The sequence below is a fragment of the Rhamphochromis sp. 'chilingali' genome (assembly GCF_963969265.1).
Source record: "Rhamphochromis sp. 'chilingali' genome assembly, chromosome: 17".
NCBI lineage: Eukaryota > Metazoa > Chordata > Actinopteri > Cichliformes > Cichlidae > Rhamphochromis > Rhamphochromis sp. 'chilingali'.
The window spans coordinates 24,375,135-24,388,063 of record NC_137944.1 but is presented as its reverse complement, the minus strand read 5'-3'; the positions used below and the strand labels follow the sequence as shown (position 1 = coordinate 24,388,063).

At 43.9% G+C, this 12,929-nt stretch overlaps 1 protein-coding gene across 4 annotated transcripts in view; it reads right to left on the bottom strand.

Annotated features, from left to right (window-relative positions):
• LOC308384681 (RNA-binding motif, single-stranded-interacting protein 3) overlaps positions 1–12,929 on the bottom strand; it is a 312,357-nt gene that overhangs the window by 192,027 nt on the left and 107,401 nt on the right. For 2 of the 4 annotated variants that reach the window (XM_080863248.1, XM_080863250.1), the window contains exon 1: positions 11,441–12,732. The exons of the other annotated variants lie outside the window; for them this stretch is intronic. In XM_080863248.1, coding sequence (XP_080719374.1) covers positions 11,441–11,515 — 75 coding nt within the window. In that variant the 5' untranslated portion in view covers positions 11,516–12,732. Of the gene's footprint in view, positions 1–11,440; positions 12,733–12,929 lie in introns of those variants that run through there. 4 annotated transcript variants of the gene reach the window in all.

Here is a 12,929-nt window from a genome sequence, read left to right as displayed (position 1 = left end):
CGAAGCATGTCTGGGTTTGATAGAGACCACAGACTGCAGCTCAGTAGTAACCTGAAACCACGAGCCTCTGGCTAAAGTATCTCTGGACTTTGGGATCAACATGAGTCTTTAGATCACATCACATGCACAAGGGCTTCAAGTGATTAACATATTAAATTCACAACACCACCACTCATGACAATTTTATTATGAACTCATTAAGAAAGGGGAGATCAGGGCCTCCTACTGTCTGAAGAGACAATGAAGAGACATTTAGGCCTGATTAGGTATGAACATAAAAAGCAGTCATGGGCCTCCTTCAGATGCCCTCAGTCAAGAATGTGAAAAAGCAGTTCTGCTGCACTAGGGGGCCATACAGAGATCCTCTGGTGCACTGCTCCTTAAGCGTGAGCAGGAACTACTCATTAACAATACGTGAGCAATTACTCTGACAGAGCCTGAGTCACACTCAGTGAATGCGACCATGCCAAGCAACCACCTCCTCAACTTCTCCAAACCTTCAAACTCCTTGACGTTACACCACCTACCCAACTGGCAGTCACGTGAACTTGCACGCCGACGGTACAGCAAAAGATACAGACAAAGGAAGCTTCAGCTACTCTCGAGTAACACTGCCTGTCTCTCTCGTCTTTACTTCCTCCGCTTCATTTTTTTGCAGTACCAGGTTTTCATCCTTTACAAGCAGCTTGCTCTCCTTTGCCTGACCAATATTCACTTCCACCCCTTTGGTCTTAACAGCTTTCCATCTCACTTGGAGGCAAAGCAGATTCTATTTTCTCTTTTCTATGGATGCATTTTCACTTCGTCTTGAGGGTACAGACTGTAGTTGCTCACAGTTTGGTCAAACATGCTGTGAAACATCTCTAAAATAGATATATATGGAATAATCAGTTGTTCATAGAACACACGCTGCTAAGGCCGGGCTTCATATTGACTTTTTAAGAGTGGCCTGAGTACTGATAATGTTCATCGGAACATTTTAAGATATCTAGATATGTAACAAGGCAATATAGTTTATATCAGTAATCAATACATTAACAATCTGATGTTGCATTGGATAAATACTTTTTTCTATAAAGCCAGATCATAATGATCAATTGTGAATGTCATTGGAAGGTTGTATCCAAGAGTGGAAGGCCCCTTACACTATCTCTTAACTCTTTACCCCTTTAAAGCCTACTAGGAGTAACCCTTGAAGCTCTTTTCTGAACCAAGTGGTTTCTGTCATATTTCAGGCCTCCTTTTACAGCAAAATGACTGGGTTTGCATCAGAAGTTAGTGAGGGTGTTCTCCGCCTCTGCAACTGCCCTCAGAAAACCCCAGAAACTATTCTAGCAGTCATCAAATCACACCTTTAGTTATATATCCCGAGGTGTCAAGACTCATCATTATGGGTACGGGGAGGTCGTCAAATGTCGTCTTTACGGGGGAAAAGAGTTAACCAGCATCATAAACTGCAATTTAAAGTTTGTGTTAAACTTTGTGCTGCAGCTCCGAGCAGCTCGCAGTTCACAAATCTTCTGCCACGAAACGATGCGTCGTAATCCTCATTTAGCCATTGCTGTGCCTTACGAAGAGAAACTACGGTGATATACAGCAGGCAACCCCTCGCAACAGTCAAACAGAAAGCTTTTAAAGCAAGAATATTCTGGATTCAAACCTGCTGGTCAGCTGGGGCCTTTCTGTGGTAAGCTTGCGTGTTCTTCCCGTGTATGGAGGGATGTTTTGCTGTTGTGTATTTCCAAACAGGAAGGGAAATCATGTCTTTGCATGTTATGCTGAGCATAGTTTGTTTTAATAAAAATGTTTGCGACATCTCACATGTGGCTCCAGCTTTCATCTGAACATGTAGTTCCCATTGTGAAATGTTGATTTATATACTGAGTATTTCCATTTAGCATAAAAAATACCAGTTCTATGTAGAACCGCTGTCAGGTTACTGTAGAAAACATCCAGACCAAAAAACTAAAAACAAACTAAACAGATTAGTTCTGGGTGGAATGTACTGATATGTTATGTTATGTTTGCAGTGATCACAGGACAATTATCATTACTTGTATTGTCATTTTTATTAAACCTCACTCATTCTTCTGTGTATATTAAAAGAGGTCTGCCATTCATGTCATCCTGCACAGATGGCAGGACACCAGGCTGAGCAGACAAAAGAAGCTTCCGGAAATAAAGTAAGAGGCACACAAAAGCGGGGAAGGATGGAAAAAAGAGTAATTATAAAGACAACATGAAAGAGAATTTAAAGATGAGGGGAGTCTTGGCAAATAAAAAAGGGAGCAAGAAAGAGTGATTTGAGAATAAGTGAGGGGATATATAAACAAAGATGAAAAGAGTAAAAAGCAAATGAGAAAAAAAAAGTGCCCCACCATGCTCAGATGCAAAACGAGCGACTGAAAACAGAGCATGAAAATGCCAGGCAAGGCCCTTGCCAGAAAAGCAAGAGAGCAAAACACTGGGCCAGACTAGACAGCTCCAGGCAGAAAGCATGCTACAGAAGGAATCACTAGTAAAGAAACAAGAGGGAGAAAAGCAGGTATATTTGTAAACCCCACTGGTGGGTTTGAGTGGCACATCATGTGTCTTGTTTCATACGGCTCTAAAACTAAGTGAATATCTTTTCTGCTCCTCTCCGTCTCACTTTTTGTTGGCTCTGCATGCCTCTGTCTCTGTAGAAAACACAGAAAGCCCACTCCAACAAAAATGTGTTTCATTTCAGTTCCTTATAAGGAAGAGCTCCGAATCCTAAGACAAATCATTTTGATGAACAGGAAAAACCTTTGTAAATGTAATCCTCGTTGCGTGTGCACACGTACCACTGACCACCTGTGGTTCGCATTTTGTTGATGCACTAATGATACCAGTAAGAGCTTATGTGTTTGTTTGCCTCTTTTCACAACAGCACCTTGGGAAGCAGAAAACCCAGGTTTTCACTGCACCACCTTCCTCCCCCCATGCCCCACATTTCACCACACGCAGGTAGGAGTATCTCCATCTTGCAGTACAGACTAGAGTCACCCGTTATCTCCAGATGGTCAGGGGAGGAGATTCCCCAGGGCAAGAAGTCCAATGCCAAGAACATCATTTTATATTTTAGCCTATTGTGAAGAAGCAATACATGACCTGGTTTTAGAACCTTTACTTTGAGCACTAGACCGTTTAAGCACTTTGTACTACAGACAATATCAGTCTGTAACTCCTGACTTCATAAGTGTCAAACTTATTAGCCGACTTGATTTGTATGCACATACCGATGCCGCTGCCAATTTGTGCTTGTAAACCATGCTATGCAGTAAATGCACTCGTGTAACATTGCTCCAACATTTCTAATCCCCTCGGTGCTCCAAAGCTAATACAGAACAGGTTCCACTTCCCATCTCTGGAGACTATAAACATGTTTCCTCTCCTCTTTATGTTCCTCCATTCCTTCCACTAACAAAATGTGGATCATTCTTCAGAGAGCACCCTGTTAAAGCAGCTCTAATGACACGCGGATGGCACCACGCAAAGAGCCAGAACTCAGCACCAGGCTCAGTGTGGTGTTCTGAATAAAAGGGTCGTGAGAAGCAGTAAAGCAAACACATTGTTAATGTAAGGGTGTGTAGTTAGGGCTTGGCTGTCATCTGACAAATGAGAAGTGCTCAGAGTACATCCACTGTAGTGTTTCTGAGTGTGTGTATGCAGACAAAGGACGGAGAGACAGAGAGAGAGAAAACAGCATTTTCTGCTTCATTAATTGACACAGCGGAAATTTAAAGCTGGGTAAAGCTTTAAGAATAAGCAGATAAAGGCAAAGGAGGTTAGTTTATTAATTCTTAGTTCCTGATTTGACTCCTGACTGGTCAGACCTTTATTGAATGTTACTCCTTGACTCTCTCTCACACTTCCCGCCAGTGATACTGCTCCTATCTTATAAAGCTGCCAAAAAATTTATATATAATCTAAAAAAGCAAACTCCCCGACCCCATGAAGTAAAAATCGGGAAAACATAAAAGAATAAAAAGAAAGGCAAGGCAGAACTCTTGATAAAAGCTCAGAATAAGCTACAAGAGAATGCATGACGGGTTAATCTGCATCAAGGCAGGGGAGGTATTTTGTTTCAGACAGTCAATTATGAAGTGCATATCAGGACTTACAAGCGGCAAAATGAGTTATCATACCCCTTTCTTTGTACAAATAAAAACATATCATCTCCCAGACTTAAAACGCAGCTCGGCTTAAATAAATGTAATTTAAAACATGCACTTTTCCAGGCATAAAACTGCAAGATAAACCTTTCGGCACGGAGTCACGTCGACAAGACGAAAGAAACTAAGCCACGTGCTAAATTTTATGCCACTGACTGCTGATTTAATAACACATTTTGGAAACAGGTTTCCTTTCACCCTCTTTGACTTTGCTTGCTCTCAGAGTATATGGAAACCTGCCTCCCTTCTTGTTGTCCACATGTTTCTCTTTTTCCTCTATTGAGGCATTAGAGAAGGATTTAAATGGCTTCCCTGTTATTTTTGTAGCACAATGGATCAACCTGTATAATGTAACCTAACCCTTTCCCCCTTGCTTATAGAAAGCCCGTCCCTCCCTCCTCACAGTATCTACTTCTCCACTGTGTCTTTTTCACACAAACACAACCTTTCCCTCCGCTGCTTCCTCCATTTATAAAGAATTAGACAGAGTATTAATGGTGCCCATGGCAGGGGCAGATTCAGGCACAGATCCTCTCAAAGGGCTCCATCGACTGGTGTTTACTTAAGGCCAGAGACATTAGCCGCCGCTACTTCAATCTGCTCCTCTCGGCTTCTCAGATTCTGTACTGTAACAAAGTGACCTGCCCGGCACAGTGTATGTTTCAGAGCGTGTGTGTCTGTTACGGTCTGACAGCGCGTGATCATTGACAGCAAGCGTGTAATGACCTAGACTGTCAATGGTGTAACAGCACAAAGGTACAGCCGTGTCAGTCCAACAACGCAAAAGTCCACTAAATGTCACAACAGAGCCAGAATTTACTGCTGGTATTCAAGGCAAATTATCGCTAATTTGAGAGTCCCTTTTGTGCGTTGCGTGCGTAATAATGAAACTGAACCGAAAATGCCTGTCACTGAGTGAGACTGAGATATAACTACAGTGGGGCAAAAAAGTATTTAGTCAGCCACCGATTGTGCAAGTTCCCCCACCTAAAATGATGACAGAGGTCAGTAATTTGCACCAGAGGTACACTTCAACTGTGAGAGACAGAATGTGAAAAAAAAATCCATGAATCCACATGGTAGGATTTGTAAAGAATTTATTCGTAAATTAGGGTGGAAAATAAGTATTTGGTCACCTCAAACATGGAAAATCTCTGGCTCTCACAGACCTGTAACGTCTTCTGTAAGACGCTTTTCTGTCCCCCACTCGTTACCTGTATGAATGGCACCTGTTTGAACTCATCATCTGTATAAAAGACACCTGTCCACAGCCTCAAACAGTCAGACTCCAAACTCCGCCATGGCCAAGACCAAAGAGCTTTCGAAGGACACCAGGAAAAGTATTGTAGACCTGCACCAGACTGGGAAGAGTGAATCTACAATAGGCAAGCAGCTTGGTGTGAAAAAAATCAACTGTGGGAGCAATCATCAGAAAATGGAAGACATACAAGACCACTGATAATCTCCCTCGATCTGGGGCTCCACGCAAGATCTCATCCCGTGGGGTCAAAATGATCATGAGAACGGTGAGCAAAGATCCCAGAACCACACGGGGGGACCTGGTGAATGACCTGCAGAGAGCTGGGACCAAAGTAACAAAGGTCACCATCAGTAACACACTACAACGGCAGGGAATCAAATCCCGCAGTGCCAGACGTGTTCCGCTGCTGAAGCCAGTGCATGTCCAGGCCCGTCTGAAGTTTGCCAGAGAGCACATGGATGATACAGCAGAGGATTGGGAGAATGTCATGTGGTCAGATGAAACCAAAGTAGAACTTTTTGGTATAAACTCAACTCGTCGTGTTTGGAGGAAGAAGAATACTGAGTTGCATCCCAAGAACACCATACCTACTGTGAAGCATGGGGGTGGAAACATCATGCTATGGGGCTGTTTTTCTGCCAAGGGGACAGGACGACTGATCCGTGTTAAGGACAGAATGAATGGGGCCATGTATCGTGAGATTTGGAGCCAAAACCTCCTTCCATCAGTGAGAACTTTGACGATGAAACGAGGCTGGGTCTTCCAACATGACAATGATCCAAAACACACCGCCCGGGCAACAAAGGAGTGGCTCCATAAGAAGCATTTGAAAGTACTGGAGTGGCCTAGCCAGTCTCCAGACCTCAACCCCATAGAAAATCTGTGGCGGGAGTTGAAAGTCCGTGTTGCTCGGCGACAGCCCCAAAACATCACTGCTCTCGAGAAGATCTGCATGGAGGAATGGGCCAAAATACCAGCTACTGTGTGTGCAAACCTGGTAAAGACCTATAGTAAACGTTTGACCTCTGTTATTGCCAACAAAGGTTATGTTACAAAGTATTGAGTTGTATTTTTGTTATTGACCAAATACTTATTTTCCACCCTGATTTACGAATAAATTCTTTACAAATCCTACCATGTGGATTCATGGATTTTTTTTTCACATTCTGTCTCTCACAGTTGAAGTGTACCTCTGGTGCAAATTACTGACCTCTGTCATCATTTTAGGTGGGGGAACTTGCACAATCGGTGGCTGACTAAATACTTTTTTGCCCCACTGTAACAGGCACTTAGTGCGCACATTTGGTTGAAAATCGTATTCTTCCCTAAACACCATCATGAAACAACAATAATTGATCTGTGTGCAGTAATTGTTCTCGTGGGTGAGGGGAGGGGCCAGGCTGGGTCCTGGGCGAGGCATTTTACTGTAATTTTCTCATTTGTGATGCACATCTATTACCTATCATTAAAGTTGAATGCACAGCAAGCTGTGAACAGCACTAAGGATCACGCTCACATGGAAAGACACAGGCTGAATAAAGGCTGAATTTCAGCAAATGACTCCATGGACTGATCATCTGGGGAATAGACAGAAATAGGGCCTTTAAAGGATCCTTTCATCAAAGCTACATCCTGCCAGCTCCCCCTAGCCATAACCTCATATAAAAGCCACACACACACACTAATGTGCACACACAGACACACAAGTCCTCTTTCAGGAATCAATAATTCAGCTAAAGAGAAGCACATGCTACGCCCCACTGCACTAATCAATAGAAAGCCAAATGTTATTGTTTCATCTCATTCTCTGACTTTCACATTATAATCTGGGCTGACTAGCACATGCTGGACAGCATCAAAGAACTCCATTAAATTAAAATATAATACACACATACAAAGGGGACAAGGGGACCCGAAATTTAGGAGGCGCCTCACTTTATCCTGGTGTGCTGTGATGCTAGTGTTTGTTCCTTTTGTCACAATATTTCTATTAGTTGCAAGTGAACACAGATGTCCTATAAAGATTCTATGCATAAACTCAACAAATGAGTCATATAACAGAGGTGACAGAAAGAATGGTAACAATTTTTCTCAGAGTTCTGCCTCCCCCAAACTGCATGGTCTCTTGGGAGACTGAGGCTATTTATTGATTACACAGACTTGTATGATTAGGGAGTGAAGGAAGACTACTGTGTATCCATAAAGAGAAGCTTGCAAGGAATTTGTATGCACTCTATGTGCGTGCAAATGCTTAGCCAAAGAGAGTGTCATGTGATTTTGTCAAGTGGTGTGAACTTGCCAGCCAAGGCCCCTCTCCCCTCTCTGTAATCGAGCTATCAATGATCATTAATGAGAGCGTGAGATAGCTCTCCACAGCCCTCTTGGCCACACTGCCGAATGCTCTGGCCTCTCTCCCAGGCTTCCTTTCTCCTATTGACCCCATCTGTGGCTCTGCCATACGCGCCCTAAAGGCCACTAGCCACACTAACTAACCGTGAAAATGAATATGAACGTCAGCTGCTTAGTTATACGCGGAAATGCGCCCTTCCGTTGCTCCGCACACTCCACTTTTGGTCTCGTTTGCACGACACAGAACCCTAGCAGCTCGCTCAAGGATGCATCAATCGCTGACGGTGGCAAGATCGGATCTGTGCTGACCTTGGGAGTGAACTGCAACACAGGCGATGGAGCAAAGGGGCCCTGTTGCAACAAAGGAGGAGAAGTAGGGAAGACAGAAAGAAGGGAAAAGAAAAGTAGGAAGGAGGGAGGGATGAACGGACAGGGAATTGAGGGGCATGCTTTGATTGAGAGGCTCCCAAGATGAGCAACTCTGAGATATGAGAAAGGGGAGGGAGGAAGAGGGGGATGATGGAAGGGGTAGGGGAGGGTGGTGTGAGGGAGAGGGAAGCCATATGGCAGCAGTACAAATGTATTAAACTATAAATTAGGGGGAAAGCTAGTGGACTGCCAGGTGGGGCCGCAGTCAGGTCCTCCCAGCTGGAGGTGCAATGGTTCACAATGCAGTTCAGCACGGAAAAGGATGAAAGCATCACTGGTATTTTGCCTTTTTAAACTTTATAATTTTCCCTTGCATATATTTCTTAAACACATTTTATTTCTCTTTTTATTTCCTGGAAATAAATGGGGTGAAAGTGGCACATTGATTCTTCCAGCTGAGCGTTTGAAAGAATGCCAAAAAACAGCTCTCGCTTGAAAAGACCACAAAAATAAAATATATTTTTATGCTTTTACACTGGCAGCTGCTATGATCCATCCAGTCTGTTCTTGTAGACACGAGCTCACTTGGGGCAGTTTCTTTAAATTTACTTAAATTATTACTCCACACTTTAAATTAACCTCGAACATCCAGTGGGACTCACGGAGAGCAGATTTAATTTTTCAGGTCAAGGGTTAAAAGTAAAGGTCACTGTGATTTTACAAAACATGCTAACCAGATTTCTGTTTGACCAGAAATCCAAAACTCAGGCATAAATTACACCTAAATTTTACACAAACATCTTATGAAATAAATAATGAGGGATAACAATCATTGTTAAAAGACAGACTAAGACTGAGATATACAAATATAAAAAATGACTATATAGAATTTCTGTTTGAGTAAAGAGGTTTAACAAAAGTACTGCATTACCCGTTTTTGAGATCACAATCATATTTTAAATATGAGGACAATTTTTAATACTCAGATACAAATCTTTTGCATTTCATTCAGGAACCCATGGACATCACAAAATGCTGTGGTTCCTCCCTTGAGAAGCTGTGCAAGGCCTTTACTGTTGCTTGTTTGTGAGCTCTCTGCATTCAGTTTTGTATTTAATAACTGAAAAGCGTGCTCTTTTGTGTTGAGATCAGATGACTGACTTGGACAAGAAGAAGAATATCCCATTTCTCTGCCTTGAGAAACTCTGGGCTTCTTCACAGTATGCTTTGGGTGTTTATCCACTTGCAACGTCAAGCACTGTCCGATCAGTTTTGCAGCATCTGACTGAATCTGAACAGAGAGTATAGCTGTCTACACTTCAGAATCCATCCAGCTTCTTCTATCAGCTGTCACATCATCAATAAACACTAGTGGCCCGGTTCCACTGGCAGCCATGCATGTCCATACTATAATACTGCTTCCAATCCATTTGACAGATGATGTGATATGTTTCCGATCATGAGCCGTTTCTTTCTTTTCTCCACAATTTTCTCTTCCCATTATTCTGGTACAAATTCATCTTGGCTTCATCTGTCCAAACAAATTTTCTTTCAGATCTCTGCAGCATCTTTTAGACATTTTTTTGGCAAAGTCTAATGTGACTCTTTTGTTCTGGAGTACAACGATCAGTTTGTAGACCCACCGAACTGTGTCTCTTGAACTAAGCCCAGCACTTAGAGAGTGGCTCAAAGAGTTGGCAGTTCGTCTTGTAACCGGAAGGTTGCCGGTTCGAGCCCCGGCTCGGACAGTCTCGGTCATTGTGTCCATGGGCAAGACACTACACCTACTGCCTGCTGGTGATGGCCAGAGGGGCCGATGGCGCGATATGGCAGCCTCGCTTCTGTCAGTCTGCCCCAGGGCAGCTGTGGCTACAACTGTAGCTTGCCTCCACCAGTGTGTGAATGTGAGAGTGAATGAATAGTGGAATTGTACAGTGCTTTGAGGGCCCAGAAAAGCGCTATATAAATGCAATCCATTATCAAAATATTTCTATATACAGCTGATTCAGTTCTATTGGCGAACACCTTGAATCGATTTAAAATCCACTGTGGCGGTGCACACGCCCACAATTATAAAGAGGTGTCATTGCCCAAATATTTAAACTGCCATTGCGCTCTGTAGTGCAACTGTGAAGCAGTAATCCATATTTTGATAACATTTAAAAGTCAGTAATCAAGGCTGAAGAAAATATTAAATATGCCACTGGCAACGTCAAGTACTCTCGGGGGACACATTTGGGTTGGCAGTTTAAAAAAGTCCATCATATCAATCATATTCGATTGCCACATAAAAAATAAATAGTTAAAAATAACAAAATTTCTGTGTTTTCTTTATAATAATCATATCAGATAAATTCACGGTTTAATAACCAAATGAAATGCAAAGTAATTCTATTGAAAGTTCAACTGTACACTTGCAGCTCTTTCACCGATGTGCATCACACTGTCACAATAATGGACAAAAATTAGTGTTACACATATGGTATAAAAACAAATAGAGTAATCCCCAAAAGGCTTCCATTTTAATCCCTTGATGATGTCTGGGTAGTGTGCCCAGCCAGTGTCCTGGCAGCCATCAGGGCCCAAGCCTGGGCGTCCATCCCAGAGGCACTGATGCATACTATAACTGGAACAAACACAGGCGGCCGTCCTCATGCCTGCTCTGTGTCACAGCCGTACCACTGCCACAGAATAAAAGGGTTCATAACCCATTTTTCTCATCTTTGCAGAAATCTGGACATTTATGCTGTTTAGAGAATTTAAAGTGAGCTACATTAATTAATAAATGTTTAGAATCTTTCATTTGCTTAATCTATAGTGGCACAATAAGAGATTCCGCTTCATAAAATTCCCCTGAATCTGCTAAACATATTATTTAACATGTTACGCTTCAGAGCATCTCTTTAGGAGCTCAGCAGTAGGCAGATTAAGTATAGATGGAGGTTACTGGACAGCTCCTGGTTACGCTCTGCTAGGCAGAAGAGTAGACCAAAGCCTTGATCCCTGATCCTTGATCATTCACTCTGTGACATATATGCACACATACATACAGACACACACACACACACACGGAGCGGCATAAACATCCGAACTCCAATGAGGTTCTTGACATCACAACCATCGCAGCCAAGGCCAACTATCCACCAAATCCCATCTCCACTCAGAGATTGGGAGGGGGGGGGGGGGATGAGGAAGAGTGGGAGGGATACAGGACAAGAGTGTAGGAGTAAATGAGAAATGAAAGAAAAGCAGAAGAGCAGCATACCTTGGTCTGGAGATAGTGGGGGTAGTAGTAGGTGTACTGAGGGTACATTGGCTGCTGCTCCAATCGCTTGCCCATGTAGCTGGAATCCTTAGCACTGAGGCAGGGAATGGTGACACGGGGGCGGGAGCTGCCAAGTAGCTAGCAATGGGATAGAGGCAATGAAGGGACTGTGCAATTCCTGTCTTTGCTATCCGCACCGCTGTGTCACTCGCTGATCCCTCCAGGGAGAAAGCAGGGTTTGCGTATCGGACAGTGGCTGGGAGAAGGGCTGCCTCTGATGAGGAAGCTCCTGACGAACTGTGTCTTACCGGTCCAGGGAATCAGTACCGAGGCAGATGCTCACTCAGTCTCACACTCTTGGATCAATGCAAATATTTCCACAAGTGCTAGAAGCAAGACAGGCGCGTTTTACAGAGGCTGCTGTAGGATATTAACGCCTAACAAGGGTGAGGTAGAGGAAGAAGAGGAAAGAGAAGACGCGAGGAGGTGCAGGTGGCAGTAGCTCTGGCAGTCCAATAAATGTTGGAAAATGGGAGAAGAGGAGGAGGAGGAGAGGAGGAGGAAAGGAATGGTAAGGAAAACGGGAAAGGACGTATACGTTCACTTCTCTATTTAAGCTGTTTCACTCCAGTCTTTTGCCTGGGCTTTAATCTGTCTCTCTCTCTCTCCCAAACACTGTGAATCTGACTCTCTCTCTAGCTGCCCCTCTCGCTCTCTCTTTCCCTCTCTTACATATACGCGCACACACACACACTTTCTCTCTTGCCTCTGTCTGATCCGACGATGGCTGCGTGCTGTCCTGTTTGACAGAGGGGAGATATCCTCAGCGCCGTCAGATGCACTTTGTGCAAGGAGCAGAGTCACAACACGAGAGCTGAACACAGACACGCAAAGCAATTTCAGTCCGTAACGGTTGAGCCAGCGGGAGGACAGATAACAGAGCAAAGATCCCAGTTTCTAAATGATGTGACACAAGCATATATATTTTTTTTTAACAATCCACCGGTTGGTTATTCAATCCACTGAGTTCCAGCTAGTAGATGAGTGAAAAAAGCCCCCACAGTGACAGTGTCCCGGGTGCCCAGTGGAGAAGGAGTCCCTCGTCTGCGATCCTCCCTCTTTCTGCTCTTGTAAAATGTGTTCCTTATTTCTTCCTTGGCTCTCTCACTCCTCTAAGCACCCTGCCTCATTCTCTTTCTCTCTGTCACACAGCTGCTCTCTCTCTCTCGCGTGCGCTTTCTCTATTACACAGTCTCTCAGCCTCTCTCTCTCCCTGTCTCTCTCTCGCTCTCCTTCTACTCCACACTGACAGGGTGGTAAAGGGGGCTCGTCCGAGGTTGCGAGCGGAGCAAACTGCCCTCCTCCTTCTCCAGCCCAGCTGGTGGGAGGGTCTTGAGCAGATCTGTGCAAGAGAGCGATCCAGACACAGACCAGCGGGCTGCAGCGTTTCCACAACCTGGGAGAACGCAGGGAATAGGAGTGGAGACGA